The 25970-nt window shown below is 46.3% G+C and overlaps 1 protein-coding gene across 6 annotated transcripts in view; it reads left to right on the forward strand.

Annotated features, from left to right (window-relative positions):
- Positions 1-16367: 16367 nt before the first annotated feature.
- The window catches only part of IGSF3 (immunoglobulin superfamily member 3), a 113253-nt gene continuing 103650 nt past the window's right edge, over positions 16368-25970 (forward strand). For 5 of the 6 annotated variants that reach the window (XM_077119771.1, XM_077119775.1, XM_077119774.1 and 2 more), the window contains exons 1-2: positions 16368-16476; positions 17157-17828. In XM_077119771.1, coding sequence (XP_076975886.1) covers positions 17786-17828 — 43 coding nt within the window. In that variant the 5' untranslated portion in view covers positions 16368-16476; positions 17157-17785. Of the gene's footprint in view, positions 16477-16834; positions 17025-17156; positions 17829-25970 lie in introns of those variants that run through there. The other variant, XM_077119772.1, reaches the window with a different exon arrangement.

Genomic DNA, 25970 nt, shown 5'->3' on the forward strand with positions numbered 1-25970 from the left:
TAGCCCTGTCCTATCTTTCTCTCCATCCCCAGCTCCAAAAATTCTACCTGCCTTTCAAGAACCACCTTACATTCCACTTCCTTAAAGGAGACTACCCCAATTTCCCCATCTGCAGGTTATCACCCTTGTATTTGAGCTCCTCTATCTCTCTCAAGGTACTTAACACTCTGCTTTCTAGAATAGTAATTTCTATATTTTGTTTTATTTTATCTCCAGTCCACAATACACACACTTACTGATTAGAAGACATTAGTGGTAGGGGGTTTTATTCTTCTGTGTCTAATGCTATGCCTGGCTCAATGTCCTCATTTTGTCCATATTGCATTGAATTGAATTTGTACCCACAATAGGGCCAAGCTGAATTCCACATTTATTCGGCTGTTGTTCTGCATGTCAGAGTTTATCCAAATGTGAATCGTAGATGACCCAACCCAAAAAAGCATAGTCAGCAAGGAAAATATACAACGATATCTCATACACCAAGAAGTCTGGAGATGGGGTTGAACTCAATGGTTTAGTGATGTCCCTGAAGACATGCCATCTCCAGCACGTGACTGCCCTTTGTCCTGGTAACAGGAAGACTTGTAGATCCAGGCTTGACATACAGACACAGCGACGGGGGACAAGGAAAAGAAACCATTTCCCTCTACGATTCTCTCTTTAAGGTAAAGGAAAGCCTTGTCTAAAAGACTCCTCAGCAGTTCTCTCCCATATTGTTGGTCAGAATCACAGCACACATCCATGCCCAAAATGATCAACAGCAAAGGGAATAAAATTATCTGGATTAGCTCAGACTCATCAATATTCACAGTCCTGGACAGGGGAAAGAGTCAGATTCCCCTGAAATACATGACTACCACACCCCTCAACACACATGGACAAGGAGGAAGTAAGACGATCGTGCCAGCCAAAGTCTGCCTTTGTTATAGACCACCTCAACAGGACTCATGAGATGTTGGGTGATAATGGGTTGGATGGCAGCCTTCATTCTCCATAGGGAGATAAAAACAATGGCTGCCGTTTATTTCTAGATGAGAATTTCTTTTCTCCTTTCCCTCAAACCTACCAACATCCCTTACCATCCTCAAGGTAAGTCAGTGATTTTTCTGAGAAAACGTCAGTAAAGAAATTCCATATTCTTCTACCTACATCTACCCACCAACTTACATCAGTGTGCTCATGACCTGCTTTTGCTCTTACGTGATGAATGACCCATCCTTGCTCCCAGCGAATCCAGTTCCTGCACTTACGCTTTATGTTACATTCACACTCACCTGCTCATGGACATGGCTCAGAACATCTCCTTTCTTCCTCTGGCATCACTCCATTGTTATCACTCTACTAGATCATTCTCATTCATAAACAACTTGCTTTCAACCTTAAAGCACCCTCTCTTGACTTCATGCCCTTCCTTTACTATCAATTCATTTAGCTATTTTCTTTATGTAGGAATTTCTCAAAAGGATTATCTGTACCTGTGGCTTCAATTCCTCTCCTCCCATTTTCTCTTGAAATAAACACCCACATGTGGCCTAAGGGTACAACGGTTGAAGGATGGAAGGAGGAACTGTGGTGCATTCATACAATGGACTACTGAGCCGGCTGCAAGAAGGAATGAAGTTGTGAGGCATGCACCTAGCTGAATGAAATTTAAGGACTGTATGTTGAAGGAAATGGCAGAAACAAAGACAAATATGATTGTGCCTTACTCATATGAACTACCTATAATATACAAACTTGGAAAATTGAAGTTGAGAGCATGGGTTATCAGTGTAAAAGGCCCGAGATAGTAAGTTCTTACAGCAGTCACGTCTATTCAGGAGTTGTAACTGTTATTACTAAATTCTGAGATACTGAGCTATTTGTGTATAACCTAGTGGTTCCCTGAAACTTCAGGTGTTAATGTCACACCTGAGGCTCTGAGTTAGAGCACTGAAGCTATGAAAGTCAGCAGTACCCCATACAGCAGCTGTTTAAAAAGCAGGAAAAGGGATGAGACTTTGACTAGAGATATGAATGAAGCTGATCTGGATAGTATTAAGGGAAATCAGAATACAGTGTAAAGGATGATATCATTCATATTTTAAAACTTCAACTTCTATGTAAGACAAAAGGAAGGAATGTTTATTTGGTGCAAAATTTATATTTTAGGTTATCTAATTTAACTTGCATGATCAGTTTATTTGAACAATATAATTACATGGAATCTTGACTAGGGTGTGAGATCCTGTTGGTTTGTACAGGTTAGCGTGATGTCCTAATATGTCCCATAGTCATGTGGGCAGTGAGTAAATAAGTATTTGCAAAATCCCCTTGGGGGACTGGGGAGAAAGGAGGAAATAGTTAACTTCCCGTCTGGGGAATTCCTGATAATCTCACAAACAGTATAGGCTGAGCCATTGATCTTGGGGTTCACCCCTAGGAAGCTTATTTCTGCAAAGGAGAAGCCAAGTCTACTTATCATTAGGACTAAGGGCTACCCCCAGAGAACCTCTTTTGTTGCTCAAATGTGGCCTCTCTCTCTAAGCCAACTTGGCAAGTGAACTCACTGCCCTCTTCCCTATGTGGGACATGACTGCCAGGGGCGTAAATCTCCCCAGCAACATGGGACAGGACTCCCAGGATTCACTGGGACCCTGTATCATGGGTTCAAGTAAGCCCTCTTGACTAAAAGATGAGACAAAATAAAGTGTCAGTGACTGAGAGATTTCAAACAGTGTCGAGAGGTTATCCTGGAAGTTATTCTTATGCATTGTACAGCTGTTCCTTTGTAGTTTATGGTATATTGGAGTAACTGGAGGGATGTACCAGAAACTGTTGAGCTATGTTCCAATAGCCTTGATTCTTTTTTTTAAATTTTTTATTGATATATATTCACATACCTTGTCATCATCTGAAGTGTACAATCAATGGCTCACAATATCGTCATATAGCTGTGCATTTATCATCACCATCAACTTTATTCTTTTTTGTGAAAAATAACATATGTACAAAAAAAGCAACACATTTCAAAGCATAACAATTAGTTGTAGAACAGATTTTAGAGTTTACTACGGGTTACAATTCCACAATTTTAGGTTTTTACTTCTTGCTGATCTAAGATACTGGAGACTAAAAGTCATATCAATATAATGATCCAGCACTCATACTCATTTGTTAAACCCAAACTTCTCTGCATAACTCCACCATCATCTTCGATCTTCCTCCCACACTTTAGGGGTATTTGGGCTGTGCTCATTCTAGCTTTTTCACATTGGAAGGGGCTGTTGATGAATGGAATGGGGGATGGAACTAGCTGATGTTCTGGAGAGGCTGGGCCCTCTAGGTTTCAGGGCTGATTGTCCAGGAACCCATCTGGAGGTTGTAGGTTTCTGGAAAGTTACCCTAGTCAGTAGTCTTAGTTGTTGAAGATGATTACATACTATATGACTTTTACAATGTGACAGTGTGATTGTGAAAAGCTTGTGTCTGTTGCTCTTTTTATCCATGTATGGACAAAGGAGTAAAAGAATAAATAATAAAGAATAAATAGATAAAGGGGGGGATAAAGGGTAAAAAATTGCATAGATTGTAATACTAGGGTTCAGTGAGGGGGAGAGGGGAGGGATATGGTGTGTATGAGTTTTTTCTTTTTTACTTCTTCTTCTGGAGTGATACAAATGTTCTAAAAATGATCATGGTGATGAATGCACAACTATGTGATGATACTGTGAGCCACTGATTGTACACCATATATGGACATATTAGGACATCACACTATGTGTGTGATTTCTCAATAAAAATATTAAAAAAAATACATTAATTAAAAAAACAGCTCGTGATGGAAAATTTTGGTCATAGATGGTGGTGCTGGTAACACACCACTGAGGATGTAATTAACAGCACTGAATGATATATTTGAATGTTGCAAAAAGGAGGAAATTTTAGGTTGCTTATATGTTATAAGAATAAGAAAATTCAGAAAAGAAACAGCACCATAGGACTGTACAACACAGTGAACTGTAATTTAAACTATGGACTATAGCGAATAGTATAATTATAATAATACTGTTTCACCAACGGTAACAAAGTTACCAGACTAATACAAAGTGTTAATAACAGGCAAAACTGCTTCTGTAGATGGGAACTCTGCATTCTGCACGCTTTTTTGGTAAACCTACAATTTCTCTAACAAAAAATAAAAGCAGGGTGCACGGTGGGTCAGAATGCTTGCCTTCCATGCAGGAGACCCAGGTTCAATTCCTGGACCATGCACCCCTCTCCCCCACTCCAAAAAAAAGGAAATTAAATCGGGCAGGCCACGGTGGCTCACAGTAGGCAGAGTTCTCGCCTGCCATGCCGGAGACCTGGCTTCGATTTCCGATGCCTGCCCATGTAAAAAAAAAAAAAAGAAAAGAAAAAGAAATTAAATCAATCAATCATTAAAAGCACCCATGGAGGAAGTCTCCTGCATGCACTCCTTCCATCCCCACCCCAGCTCGCTGAGCTCCTTTCGGACCCCGTGTCATGTCTGTCCTCTTTTTCCCTTATAGTGATGACTGGATTCCCAGGCAGAAAAAAAAGAAGCCCCGTAATGAGCAGTAGTTGCAGAACTTTGGGAGTCAATGTAACCCCACCCCTTCTCTACCCCCAGCTTTGCTCATTCCCCTCCCCCACCGCTGGCCTCAGGCACCATTAGTCACCCGGATTTGGAGCGGAGCTTAGAAATCGTTGTGAACCCCCAGCCCCGGGGCCACCTCGGTGGGTGAGGATGAAAGAGAACCACGACTGGCTAACATCTGGTCGCCAGGAGCTGGCTGGGGGAGGCGCTACTGAATTCCATCGGCTGGCCATTGTTGCAGGGGCGGTGACTCTGGTCCTGTGACTGGTGCACATATGCACATATTTTTAAAAAAATTTCTTTCTTTTTTTTTAACAAGCTCAGACAGACGGCTGGAGTTGATAGTGTCTGGAGAAAAACAGCAACCCCTGTGTTTGAGTTATGATATGATAGCTCACAAAGAAAAGGGGCTTTGTTCTGTGGTTGGTTTCTCTAGTCAATTAAATGTTTAATATCTGCCATGAGGCCCTGCTGTTGAAGCAGAGATACTTTAGATATATTTCACAGACACATGTGGTTACTTAATTGAGGGGAGTCTCTCTTTTTTCTTGCTCTCTCTCTCCTGTACTTTCTCTCTCCCTTTCTTTCTTTCTCTTTCTACTTTCCTTCTCCCTTCCTCCCTTCGTTCTCCCCTCCCTTTCTTCCTTTCCTTTTTCCTCCTCTCTCTCTCTCTCTCTCCTTCTGCTTTCTCTCTCTCTTTCCTCCCTTCCCAATTTTCCTTTGTTTCATCTCTCTTTTTGGAGTTCTGTTCCTGCCTTCCTGCCCCTTCCACTGTCTGTAAATAGGAATTATACATGAGGGGGGAGAAAAGGAAAGATGAAAGTGTCATGGAAGTGTTGTAGAAATTATGAGTCATTAGAAAAGCTTGTTAAGCCTCACATGTGGTAATCTGTGCTGTGGATTTAAGGGCGCAGTGAAGGCTCCTAAATCCCCTCAGCCTCACTAAAGCCCCAGAGGAGATGCTGGCCCCATTACAATGCCCCAGGGGCCAGGAGGCAGTGCTGAAGTGTGGGGGTTGGGGGTCCCAGGCAAGGCAGCATGGTACAGGAGAGATGCCCATTACCAGGGCCCATGCGATGGGACTAAGGAGGGTGACCAGAAGTCAGGGCTCTGGAGTCCGCGTAGAAAGAAAGGACCTCTGAACCATCCACAAGTCTGTATGACGCATCCAAAACTGCTAAGCAAAGAGGCAGACATGGACAGTCACCTGATGAAAACGCATATAATGTCATAGGCTGCAGCAGCTCTTTATGTCCTTCTGGAAGTCCAGGGGTGGGGGCACTCTCTGTGGGCTATGGAGTATAGCACAGCGTATTTACTCATTTAACCACTCCTCACCAATTCCCTAAAGCTTTGTTGAGTGCGGACTGTGTGCCAGGCACAGGGCCAGGAGTGGAAGATACTGCTCCACGAGGCAGATTCTGACCTCAAGGGACTCAGGAGGTAAAACACTCACAGAAACTAATAATCCAAATCATGGAAAAGTACTACCCTAGAGGTTTGTCCTAAGCACAGAGTTGTCACAATGATCAACTTTATACTGGGAGAAGGAAAGCTGGGGCAAGGAGGCTGCACAAAGGAGCTGCTGCTTGAATTGTTCATGCAAGAAGGGTGGGAGTTTGCCAAGCCGAGGGGTGATGGAATGGGGAATGCACACTCAGCAGAGTAACAGCACATATACAGGCACATCCAGGAAGGAAGCAGGTGGGTGTTGTGGATTGAACTGACCTCTCAAAAAGATGCACTGAAGTCTCAATCTGCAGTACCTCAGAATGTGACCTTATTTGAAAACGGGGACATTACAGATGGAATTAGGCAAGTGAGGTCAGCTGGAGTAGAGTGGGCCCTTAATACAATATGACTATTGTCCTTATAAGAGAGGAAATATGGACACAGACACACCATGTGACACTGAGGCCGAGAACGCTATGGATTTTTGGCAAGCCCCTGCCAGAAGCCAGGAGACAGACGTGGGACAGGCGCTTCCCTACAGCTGCAGAGGAAATACCTTGATTTTGGACTTCCAGCCTCCAGAACTGGGAGACAGTGAGACCAAATCACAGGGAGTGAGACAGTAGGAAGGACCAAGAGCACAGGGGAACTGAAGAAAGACACAGAGGTGTGGGAGCCTGTAACCCATCCTAAGGAGTTAGAATCTTCTGGAAGCAACTGGTAGCCCCAGAAGGTTCAAATCTGCACTTTAGGGAGCTGGAGCGGTGGCCAGGTGGGAGACTTGACAATAGTCTAGAGACAGGTGGTGCAGGCCTGAACCAGGCGGGAGCCATGAAGGAACAGTCTGCTTCAAATGATATTGAGAATTGGCAATCCCTAGTTACCAACTGGATATGGACAGGGAGAAGTCTAAAATTAATTAAAAGGTTCTGATTCATAGGATGCAGTGAAAAGGGGTATCACTACCTGAGATGGGAAATTGAGGAGGAATAACTAGTTTAGTTGGAAAAATAATGAGCTAAGTTTTAGACAGGTTCAGTCTAAGTCTTGGTGACATGCAAGGAGAGCAGTTCAGAAGGCAGTTGGCTCAGTGAAAAGCTCAGAAAAAAAAAAGACTGGGATGAAAATGCAGATTAAGGAGTTGTCTACTGAGAGAGAGAAGTAGAAGCCACGTGAAGGGATGGGATCATCCAGAGAGAACACAGGGGTGAGGGGGTGGGTATTCTGACCTTTTCCTCATACTCCATCTTTCAAAGTATATCTTGAACTCACTACTTACCCCCATGACCACCATCTTAGTCCAAGCCTCCATCGTTTCTTGCCTGGGCCGTGCACTCACCATCCTAGTCCAAGCCTCCATCGTCTCTCGTCTGTACTGTGCACTCACCATCTTAGTCCAAGCCTCCCTCGTCTCTCGTCTGTACTGTGCACTCACCATCTTAGTCCAAGCCTCCATCGTCTCTCACCTGGGCCGTGCACTCACCATCCTAGTCCAACCCTCCATCGTCTCTCACCTGGATGGTGCACTCACCATCCTAGTCCAAGCCTCCATCGTCTCTCGCCTGGGCCGTGCACTCACCATCCTAGTCCAAGCCTCCATCGTCTCTCGCCTGGGCCGTGCACTCACCATCCTAGTCCAAGCCTCCATCGTCTCTCACCTAGATGGTACAGTCAGCATCCTAGTCTAAGCCTCCATCATCTCTCGCCTGGACCGTGCACTCACCATCCTAGTCCAACCCTCATCGTCTCTCACCTGGGCTGTGCACTCACCATCCTAGTCCAACCCTCATCGTCTCTCACCTGGGCTGTGCACTCACCATCCTAGTCCAAGCCTCCATCGTCTCTCACCTGGATGGTGCAGTCACCATCCTAGTCTAAGCCTCCATCGTCTCTCGCCTGGACCATGCAATCACCTAATTGGTCTCCTGGCTTCTTCTTTTGTTTTCTGATGGTGTATTTCCTGACCTTTTAAAAGTGCAAATTATGTCACGCCACTCTACAGCTTCAAACCATCCAGTGGTTTCCTCTGACACTTAGTCTAAAACTCAAACACCATAAGACCCACGTAACCTGAGCCTTCCTCTCTGAACTCACCTTCTACCATGCTCCCTCGTGTTCACTCTGCTACAGTCAAATTGGCTTCTTGTCTCTCAAACGTGGGAAGCTTGTGCTTGTCTAAGAGCCTGTGAAGTTGCCGTCTCACTGGGAAATGTTCTTTACCCAGCTCCTTCTCAGGGTTTTTCAAGTTTTCTGCCCAAATTTTCAAGTTTGCCTTGTATTTTTTTGAGCATAGCTGTTCTGTGAGTCGTGTTGGATAATTCCAATACCTCAGGGTTTGGGAGGCCTGTTTCAGTAGTCTCTTGTTTCTGCCGAGTCTTACTCATGCTGTCTTAGTTCCTGATTCCATCTTAGTCTGTCAGAAATTTCATTTGAAACTGTAGTTTTGGAATAATGTAAGGCTCAGGATGACTGCTTTCCTCCTGAAAAGATTCTCATTTGCTTCTGAAAGGTGCCTGATGCAGTTCTCAGTGTGGAAATGCCTTAACAAAGCCTGGGCTTGAGGGATCACGTCCCAATCAGATAACTCGAAGCCACGTCCCAAGTCTGAGTAAGAGCTGACTTACTTTTGGTTCACAGTTACGCCAAGGGTGTAGTTCTAGAGAAATCCCAGCTTCAAGTGTGTGTGTGTGTGCAGGGGAGGGTGGGGGAGATGGTGAGTGGTTTACCAGAAACCCCACCGTATTCCTGGGTGTTGAGTTTGTCGCCTTTGACTTGTGTGGCCAAAAGCTCAGCACGGTTTTGCAGCTATTTCTTCCACATCTGTACACGCCCTCAGGGCAACCGCGCCTTGGTGTGATGGTTCTCCTCTTCTAAGTTTTGCCCAGTAGTTCCTCACCACTTTAATAAGTCTGATGTTTTTTATGCTATTTAAATGTTGTTCGGTATTCTAGTTGGCCAATGTTTGGTGGGAACATCGGTTCCAAACTTCCTGGTTTGATAGTATCAAAATCAGAAGCCCTTCTCCTCCAGATCACTCATGATTCAATTCCTCATTTAGGTCTCTGCGTAAATATGATTTCCTCAGAGAAGTCTTTCCAGACCATCCCATTAAAAACAATCACCCTTACCCCAGCATTCTCCATTAACCAGCACTTCATTTTTCTTCAAAGCACTTATCATTATTTGAGATTTGATTAGATATTTCTTTGTTTACTTAGTTATCTTCTGTCTTCTCAACAAGAATTTATTTACTCCTTCATTCAACAAATATTTATTGAGTACTTCCTACATGTTAGGCACTATTCTAGACATCGGGGATGTACTAGGGAGCAAGAAAGACAAGATTCCAGGCTGCAGGGAATTTACAAAATATACAGACAAATTCAGAATGTAAACTCCACAAAGATCAGAAACTTGCCTGCTCTGCTCTCTACCTCAGGGCCTATAATAATGCTTCCTGTTAACTGATTAGCTTATAAATGAATTAATTTTAAAAAGGGAAACAAAAATCTTGTTCCAATATTGTTTTACTACTGGTATTTCAACTCTATTGCTTGTTTATTGAGTTTTTCCTCTTCAATATGTAGCAGTTCAAGCCTCCTAAGGGTTAAACAGACTTGCACGTTAGCCTGGAAGCATAATCACCATTTATGATGTTCCTATTATGGGAAAATATGTTCTGAGTTCCAAATAATTAACTTCCAAGTGAACTTTCTGGAAACTGTCAGCCAGGCTCATATATATTTGGGTGAGATTTCCCAGCGCCTTTGGAGCTCTTCTATAGAGAGAGGCAACATGCCAGGCAGTTCAGGCCAGCCAGCCCTGGCCATCGATGGGGTAACAGAAGTCTCGGGAAAAACACCCTCTCATCAGCCTGCCCTGCTCTGCCATAAACGCATGGTTTCGTTTTGATTCTTAGAACCCTTCATCTCTCTGCTGATTTTTTTTTTGCATGGGCAGCACCGGGAACTGAACCTGGGTCTCCAGCATTGCAGGCCGCCACTGAGCCACCGTCGCTCCACCCTGATACCTTTTCTTTTGTATGTGTGTGTGTGTTCCAATAAAACTTTATTTGAAAAAACAAGTGGCATAGTTTGCTAACCCCTGTAGGAAAAAATATCTAAAGTTCTAATTATATTTTATTTTATTATTTTTTTAAACTTTTTTTACTGTATAGTATAACAAGCAATAGTTTTCAAAGCACTCTTCAAAAAGTGGTTGCAGGGTAGATCCCAGAGTTTGTCATGGGCTACCATATGATCCTTTCATATTTTTCCTTCTTGCTGCTCCAGAATATAGGAGGCTAGGAGGGCTTAAATACTTTTATCATCACAATAAATTTTTTTTCCCCATGAGTAATAGCATATATACAAAAAAGCTAAATTTCCAAGCACAGCACCACAATTAGTTGTAGAACATATTTCAGACTTTGACATGGGTTACAATTTCACAATTTTAGGTTTTTACTTCTAGCTGCTCTAAAATACTGGAGACTAAAAGAGATATTAATTTAATGATTCAGCATTCATATCCATTTGTTAAATCCTATCTTCCCTATATAATTTCACCATCACCTTTGATCTTTTCATACCTCTCATTGGGGTTGTTTGGCCATTCTAAATTTTTACTATTGGAAGGTTCTGTCACTGATATGGGTTAGGGAGATGGAACTATCTGATGTTCTGCAGAGGCTGGGCTAGGTGTTAGGATGATACCTTCTCTTTTGCAAGAACAGAACTCTGGGACCAAACTAATAGGTTTTTTCACCAGAGGGACCAAGTCAATTCTTAAGACTCTTCCGCCTGGACACAGCATGGTTGAAATGGGAAGCCAGCCCTGGCAGCCAGAGCATTTAGAGAGAGAGAGAGATTGGGGGTCAGCCAGTTTGACTCAGAGAAGTCACTCCAATGTGACCAGTGCCGTGCCTTTCAGTCTGAGTTTGAAATCGTTGCCTACCCACGGGCTCTGGGTTATTTCAATTCTTCAGCAAAGGGAAGGAGCCCATAGAGGGAAAAGCACAGGTCATAAACCAGAGCTGGGTGTAAGAAGCAGCAGAGCCAAGGCTGTTGGTTAAAGTAATAATAATGATACAGATTGCTGAGATTTTGGAAAAGGGAACAGGAGAGCAACAAAATGCTCAAGGTTTAGGGGAGGGCAGGAAACCCGTCCGTGGTCAGGATTGAAGATCAGAATGGAATTCTGATGGAAAGGTGAGCTATTCTGGTTCTTTTGATCTAGGTGATAAGCTATGGAGTTGAAGGGCTTCTCAATCAAAATCAGAAATAGAGGTCGTGCTTATGGACCTGTGAAAATCTGTCATAATATTTTGAGTTGGAAGAACCCTGAGAGCTCATTTAGTCCAGTCCCTCACAGAATCAGACACTAAACCAGAATCTCCCAGGATGGGGCCTTGGAATATGTATTTTTTTAAAAGTTCCTGCAATATAAAAATACAACTTAAGCTGCTGAGCCTGGACTGGAAGTGAGAATTTCAGACTCCTGGACCCCTGCCCCTTGGGCTCTGAAAAGTACATAATTAGTGAAGATAATAGCTGAGCACTGAGAACTTGGTACCATCCACTTTCCCAAGTTTTTACCATATATCAGTTCATTTAATTCTTACAATATCCCTGAAAGCAGGCGCTACGAGGAACCTAGGGCAAGAGAGGCTAAGTAACTTGCTGAGTTAAATGTTAAAACGCAGATCTGGGGCACAAACCCAGGCATTCATCCTCAGATCCATTGTTCCCTGACAGTCAAGGGAATAAGCTCAAACAGTCTAGGGCTTTGTGGAGGGGAATATTAGCTGAATGGACTCTTATTTCACCCTCTGAGATAAACCAGTTAGTTGCTCGAGTCCCATCGGGGGCAACGCCAGAGCCTTCTCTACCGCTAGATGGTGCACCGCATGTTCTGGGAGCCCACCTGTGGGTAAAACCCGTGGGGCAACCCACACACCACCCAGATCTCAGGATATAATAGCAACGCTCTCTTTTTGGTAAAAGACAGATGGTATCCTGTAGGAGCTATTCCCAGTCTCCAGCTCTGGGGATCCTTGGCTGTGTAGGAGGGTAATCACCAAGAAGAAAACTTTGCTCTCAGGAGAATTGTTTGGTGGCACACTTTTAGCTCTGATTTGGCTGTTTCGTGAGAAAAGGAGGTTTTGCTCCTTTCACTCGGCATGTCGAAGAACATTAAGAGAATTAACAACGGCTGTTTGTGAACACATAGCGTGTCGAGCTATTCTAGACAAAATGCCTTGCCCTCGACTTTCAGTTGACAAAGGAGAATTTAGCTAATGCCTTCTTTTCTTTCTCTCTTCTTTTTCTTTTTTAATGGAACTTTACACCATTTGTGGTTTTCTAGTAGCCTCTCGATTGCAGCTACAATCCAGGGACCTCAAACTGAGAGAACCGCTTGATCATATCTTGTCCACAAACAATTTTGGGAGGTGCCATCACTCTATTTATTCTTAAACACTGGTTTTCAATGAGCAAAATTAGGAAGAATTCAAACAAAAATTTGGATTTCCTCTTCATTGCCTGGAAATCAGGCAACACTGGACCTTCATTTGCAAAGGCAATCTTTGGCTGAAGTTGCATAGGGGCCCCTTGGAGCTGGGCTGTCCTGTCCACCCCACACCCCAGCATTCCCTATTGCCCTGCTTCAGCCTGGCTTCCTGACGCTTCTGAGTTTAACTGCCCGGTGGAGAAGATTAAGGTGGCTTCCAAAATGTCCACAATTATGCACTCGATTCCAGACCAATCCATGAGGAGCTTCAAACTTCAAATGTAAAATGTTCTGAAGCAAGCTGCTATTTGCTGATTGAGGATTTGCACACCCTCCTCCTCTCCCTTGAGGTCACCACTCCTTTTCCTTTCAAGTCTTCTTTCCATTTCAATTCTCTTTCTCCTTAAGGGGCCCCTGTAGTGGCCATGTTCAGCTTTGCACTTCATTTAGTCCTCGCTGTGTCAGGAGGGCAGAGGCATTCTTTTAATGGTCCTTTTCTCTTCCCACCCAACAGTTAACCCAGTCGCTTCCACATTTACTGTGGAAATCAGAAGGAAGACTATGCTTGGAATCAGCCATGTCCTACCTGGGACGGTGATGGAAGTCAAGGGGTGAAAGTTCATCTAGAAGGATAAGGGGGTGTTGGTGCCTAGGAGGGAAGGTTGGGTGAGAAGGAAAAGAACTAGGAAGGTATCACAGGCGAAAGGCCTTCAAGGATGGAGGGTGGCAGAGACCTGGGCATGAAAATATGGCCTCAGAAAACGTGGCCATGGGGAAGGGGTGAGGCTGCTTGGTGAGCTCAGAGGGCTTCTTCCAAACTGGGATGAGGTGGGCCTTCTGGAAGACTCCTTGACTTCTCTCCTTCTTTCTCCCTCCATATCAAATTCTTCAGAAAATTCCATTGAATCTACTTTTAAAATACTTCTAGACTGCACCCACTTCTCACCACCTGCCTCTCTATCACCCTAACCTAAGCCACTTCATCTCTCACCTGCATACTGCGAGGGCCTCCTATTCAGTGCCCATACTTCACTTCCACCTCCCAGGGGCTATTCTTCCCCAGAAGCCAGAGCAATCCAAGCTGCTGCCTGGCCTGCAATAGGATTTGGCCTCCAGTGACCTCTGATCACATTCCTTCCTCTCCTTCTTTCTCTTGCCATTTCAGACACACCAATACATTTTCTATTCTCCGAGAATGTTGATGGTCTTTGCATTTGCTGTTCCTTAAGCTTCGAATGCTCTTCTTCAAGAAATCTACAAGGTTCACTCCCTCCTTTTAACCTGTCACCCTATGGGAGAGGCCTCCCCTGACTACCCACCTAGAACAAAACCTTTTCTCCCTTTCCATGCCCCTCTCCTCACCACCCCCCAACTCTATTTCCTTACCCCATTTATTTTTCTTAAGAACACAAGTCATAGTATGTTACATATTTATTTGTTTCATGTCCTGTATTTCCCATTAGTATGTAAATTCTATGAGAGCAGAGACTTTTCTTGGAACATAGTAGATGCTCAATAAATAAATGAATGGGCCTAGCAGTCAGGGAGAAGTGAGAGATACCAAGGTCAGGATTGTCTTGGTGCAAAGAGGTAAAATTTAAGACATAAGAGATGATTTTTCAATATATGACTTTGAATGTGTGCTGAAAATTTAATATGACACAATGGAAGTAATTATAGTGCAACTATCACACGCAGGTCACAATGCCAAGAGTTGTTTGGGATAAATGATAATTAAACCATAGACCCTACTCTTAGGGAATTCACAGTTTAGCCGGTGGGGTGAGGGCAAATAAGACCCCTTACTGATCTTTGTATCTCCTACAGCATGTTCTTCATTGCCCTGCATATTGTGGGTATTGACTTTTTAAGTGAATCATCAGTATCTTCCTTCACTAAATCCTTTCACTGTCATACTGTCCAGTAGGGTGAAAAGCATCTTACAAACCCATAACTCCTCTCTGAGTTCTGACTGCTCCAACACCACTACCCCTGTCGCGTTTTGGAAATCTTCGCTTGGATGTCTCATGGGTATTCAAGCTCAACCCATCCTACCTTATCCCCATATCAAGATTGAAGTTGTAGAGACTGGGCCTGGTTTCTTGGCCTCACTCCTTACCTTCCGCCCGGCATCCCACACAGCCTGCCTTCCCAAATCAAGAAGACCTGCTCATTCCTCTCCGACTCTTGCTACTTCTGAAGTCCTACCCACCATCATCTCTGGTCTGGATATTCGGCAGCCCACTCCAGCCTCCTCTAGAACTCCTCCCCCTTTCCCTCTCCACACCTAGGCTAGAGCTGTCTTGAAATGGTCACCTGATAACTGTACCCCCCTCAGGACCTTCAGTGGCCCTCCAAACCCTGAACACATCACAGAGCCCTCCGGTTTCTGGCACCTGCTTTCCTCTCTGTTCTCATCTCTTGTCACTTCTTTCTTACAGTTAGTTTGGGACCAACAGAGCTCTCTGGTCCTCCAACCAGGCCTCTCTCTCTCGCGCGCGCCTCCGGGCCTTCACAGGTGCTGTATCCAGGCCTGTGACTCCTTCTTCCATCTCTGCTTCTTCCTCTGTTATGTCCTTCTTCCTCAGATTCTATTTAGTTTTCATTTCCTCTGTCCAGCCTTCCCTGACCGGACTGACCTGACCTGACAAAACTCTCCCCCCACCTTCACCTCCCCACATAACACAGGTGTGGGACCCCTCCATGCTCATGCTTCCTCCGCCATCTGTGCCTTCCTGTTCTACCTGTCTCATTGCCTGTCTCCCCACTAGACCACAGGCTGCAGGAGGGAAGGCCTGGCTCATTCCATTGTGGTTACCTTGTGTATCCCCAGCGCCTACCGGCATTTCTATCCTGTACATAGTGTGTGCTTGACTGACTGAATGAAAATGCATCTGCGTGGATAGGGCTAGTCCTCATAAAATAATAGCTTAAGGGGGTATTAGAATAGTTCAGTGGTAGAATTTTCACCTGCCATGCGGGAGACCGGGTTCCACTCCCGGCCCATGCACTTCCCCTGAAAACAAGCAAACAAACAAAAATTCAACAAATGGTGCTTCAATAACCAGGTACACGGAAAAAGAATGAAATGTGACCGCCGCCATACAGCATACAAACAAACAAACAAAAAAAGCTTCAATTTACAGAGTGCTTATGATGTGTCAGGCATCATTCTAGCCGCTTTACAAGTATGTCACGGCCATCTCACACAATCGTTTTAAGGATTAATCCCCATTTAAAAGATGGGGAAACTGAGGAACGGGGCCGTTACGGAACCAGGCCAAGCTGCGCAGCTAGGAACTGGAGGGCACCTCGGCTAGCACCCCAGGTTCTCGCCAGATCCCACGCTCTCAACTTCCAGCAAATTCCATCCTAGGGTGAAGCGCGCTCCGGCGCTCCGGCCCAGGAACCCATTCGATTCTGTCGAGGAAGGGCTTTGTTCTTGGTTCCCGGAGACAGGACGCGCTCTCGTGCGGCCCTCCTCGCGGCCTGCGGGTCCTCCTCGGGGCTCCGGGCAGGGCCCACGCGACTCGCCGGCGGCCCCGGAGCCTGCGCGCGGGGCCCTGAGGAACTTTCGCGGCCGCCCGGCGCACGTGCAGCGGCGCCCGGGGCCGAGCGTTGGGGGCGGGTCCGCGCGCCGGGCCACGCCTCTCGGAGGGCGGTGGGAAGGGGCGGCGCGGGGTTGGGGGGCGGCACTGGCGCGCCCGGGGCCGCCGCCCTCGCCTCGCGCTCCTCACGCCCCGCGCCGCCGGCCCGGCTGGAGCTGGAGGGGGCGGGGACTCGGGAGGGGCCGGAGCGCGGCTGCCGGAGAGGGAGGCGGCGGCGCGTCCCCGGGGGCGGGCGCCGGCACCGACCGAGCGACCGAGCGACCTGAGGGGCGGACGGACGTGTGAGCGGAGCGGGCCGGGGAGCAGGTCGGTGTCCGGTGGGGTCGCGGGCGGCGCCGCGGAAGGGGCGGCAGCTCCGGGAGCCGGGAGCGCGGAGGAGGGAGGGGAGGGGGCTCGGCGGGCCGGCGCCGCCTCCGCCTGGGGTCGGGCCCGGGACCCCCTTCCCCGGCCCCAGGATCGGGCGCGCCGCGAACCACCGTGGCGGCGGAAAGCTCAGTCCCCGGGCTGCTTCCTCACCCGGTCTCCTTTCTTTACAATCAGCGACAAGCGAACACCCGGGAAGGTGAAACAATAGCGGGGCCACCTGGGACGCGGCGCGCGCAGGGCGCCCCCGTTTGGGGCGGGGGCCGGGAGTGGCCCCGGGAGTCGCGGTCACACCTCGGAGTGGGTCCTTTCTCCGTTTGCCTGCACGGAGGGTGGGGCCACCCGCGGCCCGGGAGCCCTGGAGGAGGCAATGGGAATTCCCAGGAGTGAAGCATTTGGTGAAAGTATTTCAGGAACGTTCGGGCTTCCCACCGGTGTCTTGCTCTGGGTAGGGAAACTGAGGCTGAGGGAGATGTAACGACTTGCCCAAGGTCAGAATGCAAAGGATGATTCTTCTGGTCCAGTATCGGGACCCAGATGTCCGGACCAGCCCCGCGCTCTGCCGGTCTAGGTTTTGCGGCGGGTATGTTTGCTTCTGATAAATCTCTCTGTGTTTGTTTTAGAAATCTGCTGGCATTGTGGTGGCCGCGCTGCAGGGCTGCCGAATGCCAACTTGCCTGTCGCGCCCTGTGCGGGTCTGGGGCAGGTGGCAGCTCTGACCTACCACCATGGATGGAGATGGGCTTTTTGATGAAGCCACCAGAACATTCAGTGCCAGCCAGGGTGATTTGGCTGTCAGAGGCTTTGACAAAATCCGCCCGGTTCCCTCCAAGGAATCTGAATGAGGAGGATTCCAGACACCTTCACTGGGAAGCCAAGGACATTTCTGTATAATCAGTGGATGAAGGGATTTTCTCAGACTCTTTTTCTCCCTTTTCTTCGAGGATTAACCCACCGCAATCTACATTTCCAGTGGAAACTGCAAGGCACACGATGTGTCAGAAGCCTGAAGCCCCTTCAGAATTGGTGTGGACCCCACTATGCAGGGGAGTTTAACACATGCCACCTTCTCTGGCCCCTCCTGCTGATGTCTTCTCTTTAACCTGTTTTTCTTTTGAGTTAAATTCTTTTTCCGAAATCATCCTCTGGAGCTCTAAGTGGGCGCGTCAGGAATGAGAGATTAAAAAAATAAGAGATTAAGCCCTGGGAGAAGAGGAAGCACCCTGTGTTGTGTCTCTTCTCAGCTGCCGACATGAAGTGCTTTTTCCTGGTGCTGAGCTGTCTGGCAGTGCTGGGTAAGTGGCTCTGCTTATCAGTACGATCGATGGGAAAGTTTAACCTGCTGTTGGTTCCTGTAATTTCTTGTGGTTCTTTCCCATTAACACCAGGCTTTCAGAGACACCAGGAGGTAAGCCGGCGTGTGTGTGTGTGTGTGTGTGTGTGTGTGTGTGTCACAGGTTGGAGAAGAGTCCCAAGAGGTCCTTTTCTGACCCAGAAGAAATGGTATAACATTGTAAGAATGAGTGTTTGCTGTCCTTGAAGCGTCTGTCCTGTACCTTGGGGTTTGGTCTCTCATCTGCAAGCCTGTGGTTTAGCAACTCCATGTGGATTATGGACAAGTAGCTTGTAGTATTACACAGGTGAATGTTCAGTGTCTTCAGTTTCGTGCTTTCTGTCCTCATTCCTTATTTGGAATTGGCAATACTATTCCCACTATGTGTGGAAAATTGGTTGGCGGTGATGATGGTGATTTTTTTTTTTTTTCAAGCATGAAAGGTGAGTGGGTAGAACGGGAAATTGGAAGGATCCTTTGCCTTACTAAGTGGCCTGTAGACTAAAAATTTTTATGCGTATAAGCCATAGGCTCCCCTCACCAGAAGAGCTCAGAGCATAGTTCTGGGAGGAAGAGAGAGGGGCTGGAGACATTGAAGCTGTGTGGGAGGAGATGGGTTAGGATTGGTTTTTGTACCCTCGTAAAGTCAGGGTGCTTAGAGTGGGAGGAGGAAACTGTTGGCTCGGAGAGGTGAAAACTTGCACCTTGTTTAGGCATTTCCTCCCCATCAAAGAGGGCCTGCTCTGCCCAGTACTTATCCATTCCCAAATTCCAAAATATGTTTTGTGCCATTGAGCACCATTTAAGTATGGTATCTGAGAACGCGTCTTGGCTCTAGAATACACTCCTTAGCCAGGATCAGATGTATCTTCCTGTCTCCTCAGACCTCACACATGACATGACCCTTCCATTACCCACCCCAGGCTTGTGTCTCTGAATTTAGAAGGTGTCATCACTGTTATCAGTGGTTTTGCATCTTCAAATCTCAGTGTCTTGCCCTTATGGAATGCATCTGTGATCTGTTGGCAGTGGATGTTGCATTCATGCTTTGCCTGCATCCTTGCAAAAGTTAACAGGTGTGTGCAAAGAGAATGAACTTTGGAATTAGAGGAACTGAGTTCAGATTTCAGCCTCAACACAATGGACATCTGAGTCTCAGTGAAATGGGATGGTATGTCTAAGGGCTGTCGGACAATGAATGGATATGAGGTGGCCGAAGCATCTTGACTGTCTGGGGTAATATCTAGAACACATTATAATTGTTAAATTGGTCGTTCTCAAACTTGGGTGCACATTGGAATCAATCAGGAAACCTTTAAAAATCTTCATGTACTTGCCAGAATCCCAAACCAATTGAATCAGATTCTCTGGGAGTGGGATGCAGGCATCAGTCTCTCTTTTTTTTAGTTTACTCAGGTCATTTCAGCGCGGAGTTGAGTTTGAGAACCAAGGTGTGAGTTCATTAATGCTAGCCCCCAATGCCTACCTCCTCCCCACCTCTGCAGTCCCACAACCCTGCACCCCCAAAATGGCAGCAAATTTAATCAGTCAAATGTAGACACAATGTCCCTGTGTCTTCTTTATGTTCGTGTGGTCAGGAAGACAGGCATCTCTCCATTCACCAGTCCCTGAATACATATCAGTATTTGTTATGCTGCGTTTGTCATTCCTTTAGTGTCTGGGTTTAAATCAATAATTAGTGATTCATGTTGGAATGAGAGAGCACAAACAGGGAGAGCCTTCTGGGAAGTTTGGGCGTGGGATGGGGTGTGTGGCTAAGGTGGGGGAAAGGGCCGAGTGGAAGGGTGAAAGAACCACCGACGGGAAAACAGGGGAATGGGACCCTGGTGCCTTTTGTTTCTCCTAGGTGTTCAGGCAGCGCAGTGCTGGCTGCTCGTACCCTTGACACTCGCCTGTGGGGCCCTTCCAGGCAGAGAGGGCTCAGGCCCTGGCACCCGGAGCTCTCGCTCTCTTCCTCCCTCACCTTCCGTGTTCAGACAGGGGTCATAGGGGGAAATGAGCGTCAGGGTGGGCATTAAAGGGGAACAGTGTGGAAGGCCAGATGTGGGCAAAAGGGGGGCGACTTGGAACTCTGGGCATGCACATTAATCTTTGCCTCATTTGGGGCCCCACTGGTAGAATATCGTCTTTTCTCCTCACCTGGCGGCTCTCCGTGTGGCGGGGGAGGGGAGACTTGCTGCCGCTTTCTTAACCTTGGAGAATCAGAAGATGTTTGGGGAAGGAACAGAAGCCCACGTTGGGTTCTTATTTACTCCTTGGAGTCTGGTGGGGTCTGATGGATGAGTTGGCATTCTTGCTGTGTAATGTGAATGAATGTGTAATGTGAGTGAATCTGTATTGTGAATTTGCAATAACAGAGAGTTGTGAGATTTTATGCCCAGGTGGGTTGTACACCTGGAATGCAGTTGTGTTTGTTGTTTTAGTTTCCTTGCTGCTAAAATACATACCTTACAAACGGGTTGGCCTAAACAGTGGGAATTTATTGGTTTATGGTTCTGAGGTTAGGACTAGTCCAGAATCAACGTGTCAGCGAGGTGATGCTTTCATCCCGCAGAGTGTGGCATTCTCGGGCTAGCTGTGGAGATCTTCCATCCATGGCAATCTCTTCTTTCTCTTCCCAGCTCTGTTGACTTTAACTGCTGGCTGCTCTTGGTAGCTTTTCTCACTAATATACAGTTTCCTTGCTCGTGGTATTTCAGCCATGTTGGGTGAAGGACTCTCTCGTTAGTTTGGGTGCCCTAACTAATAGCATCTTCAGAGGACATGTTTACAAATGGGCTCACACGCATAGGACCAGGGATTGGAACCTGAATGTTTCTTCTGTGGGGGACGTGATTCAATCCCCAATATTTGTAAAAAGGAGGTGCTTTGCAAAATGAGACTTATACAGGTGCCAGCCTTCAGAACGGACAGAAATTAAGTTAGAAAACCCTGTGTGTGCAGGGTTAACCTCTGAGGCATTTGCAACTCTCTCAGCATCATTAGAGCTGTGTAGTTCAGCTCCCTTCCTTTGCCTGTGTCTCGAATTTGGATTGGATTCCTTTTTTCTGCCTCTGGATACTGATTCCTGCTCTTGTCCCTGTCCTGCCGAAGCTATGTGACTTTGTACCTGCCCCCTTGACCACTGTTTCTTGTATCCTCCTGTGGCAGCACTGGGTGCCCCAGCCAACCCAGGAGATTGGCTACCACGGCCACCCTAGCCTTAGTCTAGGCCTGGTTGGTCCATGAAGATAAAAGTTTCCACTGCCAGTGGTGGCGGAACTGGAGGGTGGGAGATGAGAGACAAATATAGGGCAGGTGTGAATGTGGCCTGAGTGTGAAAAATGGAACAAATGTGAAAAAGAGGGAATGAGGATGGAGGGGAGGGTGGTTGTGGCTGTGCTTGGTGGGAATCAGCTTGTATGAGTGATGTAACGTAGAAAGGTGACAGTGAAGTGAGAGAGACAGAGTAGGATTTGTGTCTGCAAAAATAGGAAGGGAAAACTCAGGTAAGATGAATATGAGCTGTAGACCCATGAAGCAAATTTTGATTTTGAGTGGTCCTTGGAGCCTTATGCCTCCCAGACCAGTGCTGATGTTGCAGACAAGATAAAATGGCTTTAAAAGTGTTAGCAGTGAAAAATGTCGGTGACTGGGACATCTCTAGATCAACACAAGAGAGCTCATAGATGGCTAAAGATCATTTGTGTTTTCCTCCAGCAGGAGAAAAGTTCATCCATAGAGTTTGGGAAGTCTTTTGTTTGATGAGGAAGTGATCACTAACTTCCCAGTTAGTTAGGGAAGGCTTCTTCCAAAAAGATTGAAAGAAACTTTGATGTGCTGATGGAGTGATCTCAGAAGTAGGACTGAGGCGATCAAAGGCAGAACAAAAAAGAGACAGAGGAGAGAAGTGGTGTGGTTTGGGGCAGTCAGGGAAATGGTTCCCAGGGAAGGAGAGGAGGATCGTGATTTTTGGATGCTCTGTCCCAGTGGATGTCCCAGAGGGAGTGAATTTCTCTTTACTGGGGACCATTTGATAGAATACATTTCAACTGTGAGAATCACTGAGCCACCTCTGGATAACCAGGGCGGTATTAAAGGGTCTCTGTCTTGGGCAGTGCAGCGGTGGCTCAGTGGCAAGAATTCTTGCCTGCTGAACTGGAGACCTGGGTTCGATTCCTAGAGCCTGCCCATGCTAAAAAAAAAAAAAAGATCTGTCTCCTACATTTTTTATTGAAGCAAGAGAAGACTAACATTAATACCAGCTGTCCTAACCCTTGCCCTTACTTTGCATCAAACCCTATCTTATTTAGTCCCCAAAATAGTCCTACAGGTGGATATACCTTATACCATTGCCTTTTTAAAGATGGGGAAATTGAGGTCCAGGGACATTATGTCATTTGCCTAAGGTAGATTGCTGTTTTAGGTTAGTATGGCACTCCCTGGAATTAGGGACCCTGGCTCTTTCCAACTTGTTCCGTGTACCTGGCCTCTGCTCTCAAGGTTATCGCATGGTCCAAGATGGCTGTTCTGGCTCTACACACCAGGAAAGAGGAAAATAGATGGAGAAGGGCGGGTTTTCTTAATTTAAGGGCAGTCCTGGGAGTTGCACTCATCACTTCTGCTTATATCCCTCCTAGCTGGGACTTGGTCCCACAGACGTACTTACCTGAAAGGGAGGCTGAGAAATGCTTGCTTTGTTTTGGGTGGCCATGTGCCCAGCTAAGAGTTGGGCCTTCCTTGCATTATTGTAGGGGAAGGAGAGAATGCATCTCGAGGGACAGCTCCTGGTCTCTGCCGTAGTCACAAGACTAGTAAGTGGCAGAACAGGTCACAGATTTTTTTTTTAAAGGACAAAATTACTTTATTTTTCTTTTTTAATAAAAGCATGTCCTTTATACTTTGTTTATCAAAGTCACTGAAATCATTTCGGAGACTGTCTTCAGGGAAACATCTTATAACATACAATTATGATTAAAATCAAACTTGTTAGAATAATGCCAAATACTTGAAACAGTTTAGCCAATGCATTTTGAAACAGTCATATACAATCTTTTGACAAAGATTAATGGAACATATAGGTATTATATTGCTCCCCCCCACCCCCCAAAATAGAAGGATTTAAACCATGTAGGCAGTTTGTCTTTATAGCTTTGTTAACTCTTTTAGGGGCATATTAGCTTTATGTATATGTCTATTAGTATAGGGTTCTGAGTGAGGGTGAAACCAGGAACAGGTTTCACAATCTTGTATAGCACATTAATTCAGAATATTTGGGAGGGGTTCCCAGTGCTTTTGCTGTTTGCCACTCTGTGACTGCTCCTCTATTCCCAAATGTTTTTTTTTCAAATTTTTTTATTAATTCTTAAAAAAAAAATAACAAACAAAAACATTCTTAACATATGATCATTCCATTCTACATATATAATCAGTAATCCACAGTATCATCACATCAGGTCACAGGATTTGAAGCCAGAAACATTTGGTTCCAAATCTTGTGTTTTTTTATCTGACCAGCTGCCCCTCTGTGAGTATGTCTAAGAAGTCTTTTTGGGAAGGCATGAGCTACACGAACCAAGTTTTTACGTGGGAAGCAACGTAAATCATCATGTAAACACTCAATGTGGGAATTTTAAAAGTAAAGGCCGTAATGGTTATGCTGCTTATTACATGCCAGTCACTGTGCTAAAAGTTTCCGTAGCATGCTCTTCTACGGAAAGTGCTTGGGTACTACTGTCTCCGTCCTGGCCATTACTGGCGCAAGTAGATATTCAGGTAAATTTGGTGAATGGATGGTTTCCTAGAGTAGGTGTAGCTCCTTTATTGACTCCGTTGATGAAATGAGGAAATTCAAGGCTCGGGGAGAGGAAGTAATCAAAGGAAGAGAGGTAGCAGTTGTCAGGGCCTGGGTTTGAAACCACATTTGTTTGATTGTAGAGCCTGAGTCCTTACTCAGGTCACCAGACAGGGATGCTTAGCCATTTTTGTGTACGTAACATGATAAAGAAAATGTATTGAGAAAAGCTGCCAAATTTGTGAGACAGCAGTATGTTTCTTTAATAACCCATTAAATCATGACATCTAGCAGCAGTTCTAGCAATTATTGTGAATTTGAAGTAATGGTGAGAGCAGACATCCTTTGAGGTGTCTCTGTCACCGGGGATGTGACGTGGAAGTGCGTGTGATTTCTCAGGTGGCAGAGTCACAGGCCCTGGACATGTTACCGTGTTAGTTGTCTACATTCATAATTAAAAGAACCTTTAAACTCGATGGAGGTTAGTGAACATAAGGATGTCATTTTTTCCCTCTCTCTGAGTTCACACGGACCCCTGTGAAGTTCGGAGTAAAGTTTAGTGTGGTGGTGGTCTGGGGAGAAGACGTCGCAGGAGAGGACATGCAGTGGGCTTTCTGGACTGGCGGGATTTGGATGGGGAGGATTTTCCGTTTCCAATCAGGGTCCTGATAATGCAGAAGAGTTAGCAGTCGGATGGTCCTGCAGGGGCCCGTTAGAGATTGGAGAAAGTGGCAGACCCTCCACCGGCCCACGTGGGGAAACTAGAGGCCGTGGCTCTGGTGGCTGGCCTCTGATGGCCCACAGCTTTGGGTGCCCTGGGCATCCCCACTTCTGGCCCCTTAAGGAATACTTGTGGTTCCTTTGGGAGTGTTTGCCGCGACGATGATTAGGCACCTGTTTTTCTGCCGCTTCAAAGTGGGCACAGCTATTCCTCGTAAAGGGTTGGTTTTTTAATGTACAGAAATACACGACACCTGCGTGTGAATGTCCCCTGATTTTCAAAGAAATGAGCGGTTGCATCAAAATCGAACTTATATGTGTGTAGAAAATCACATGTTGCCGAATTTCCTCACCAAAAGCCCTTTGTTAAGTGACTGATTTGGTGGGCCACAATGGCAGGCATTTAAGAACTGTGGCAGTGACCCTCCCATAACTGGAATCCTCAGTTAAGTGGGATTTTGTGTTTATGTTTGAACTCCACTTTCAGAAGGGTAAACATAAAAAAATAAAAAATCACAGGAGGTAGCAGTAAGAATGTATTCTAGAAATGAGCTCCCGTGCAGTCTTCAGCCCAGTCTCTCTATCTTCCATATTTATAATTATAGAAGCAGGAGAGAATCGGAGCCTGGGGCACTGCCCCATCCCAAGTCAAAGATTAAATTATATCAACTCTACCCGGGCTGAAATGTGGTCAGATGTATGTTAAAAAGCTTTAGACTAGGCTTAATAATAATGAGAGTTGAAACAACGTTTCTGTGCAGCCCCCTCTGTGAACATGTAATTAAATTCACTGGGCTGTCCTATTCCCTGTCATCCAGGTGACCTGGGCTTTGTAGAATAGAGTCCTGGTTCCTGCTCTCTAGGAGGTGGCAGTGGTTAAATAAACAGTTCATCGGTTTGCAGATGGACAGGAAGACACGGACATACATGTCTGTTGGGACAGGAGAGGCAAAGCAAGTTTGTTCTCTTTCATTTTAGCAGGAGTGAGCAGAGTTTTCTCTTTAGGAGCTGGGTGAGGCTTGGGTAGGTTGCAAGCGGTCGATCTGGAAAGGCCTCCCGGAAAAGCTGGACTTTAAGGCACATTTTAAATAATGGGAGAGTGGCATGCTGGCAGACATGGTGTGGGGCGAACACCCTCAGCACATCAGAGCGCTGGGAAAAGACTTCTGAGGCAGTGGGAGAAGCCTGAGTGTCCGTGGGTGGGGGTCTGACAGTGCTGGTTGATGGGAACTGGCGCTGTCATGCTGGCCTGAGCGCTGGGGTTTGGGGCCAGAGGTGGACGGAAGGCACCAGAGAGCCGTAGGTGGGTGCCCGGGTGCTGGGGGACAGGGTTCCTAGGAGGGAATCTGTCCGTCTCCCAGTGTTTTCGAGAAGTGGTTGAGGACGGTGATTGGCGTCTCCTGAGGGTGGGCAGTCCCAGAGGTGAGAGTGACGGTGATTGGCGTCTCCTGAGGGTGGGCAGCCCAGAGGTGAAAGTGAGGCCTGGTGGCCTGTCCTGTTCCTAAGGGGGAGCTTTTTAAAAAATAGTTTTATTGACACATCTTTGCACACACACAGTCCATGCTTGGGTGTATAATCGTTGGCTCACAA

Source organism: Tamandua tetradactyla, chromosome 11, assembly GCF_023851605.1.
Source record: "Tamandua tetradactyla isolate mTamTet1 chromosome 11, mTamTet1.pri, whole genome shotgun sequence".
In the NCBI taxonomy this organism is placed as follows: Eukaryota; Metazoa; Chordata; class Mammalia; order Pilosa; family Myrmecophagidae; genus Tamandua; species Tamandua tetradactyla.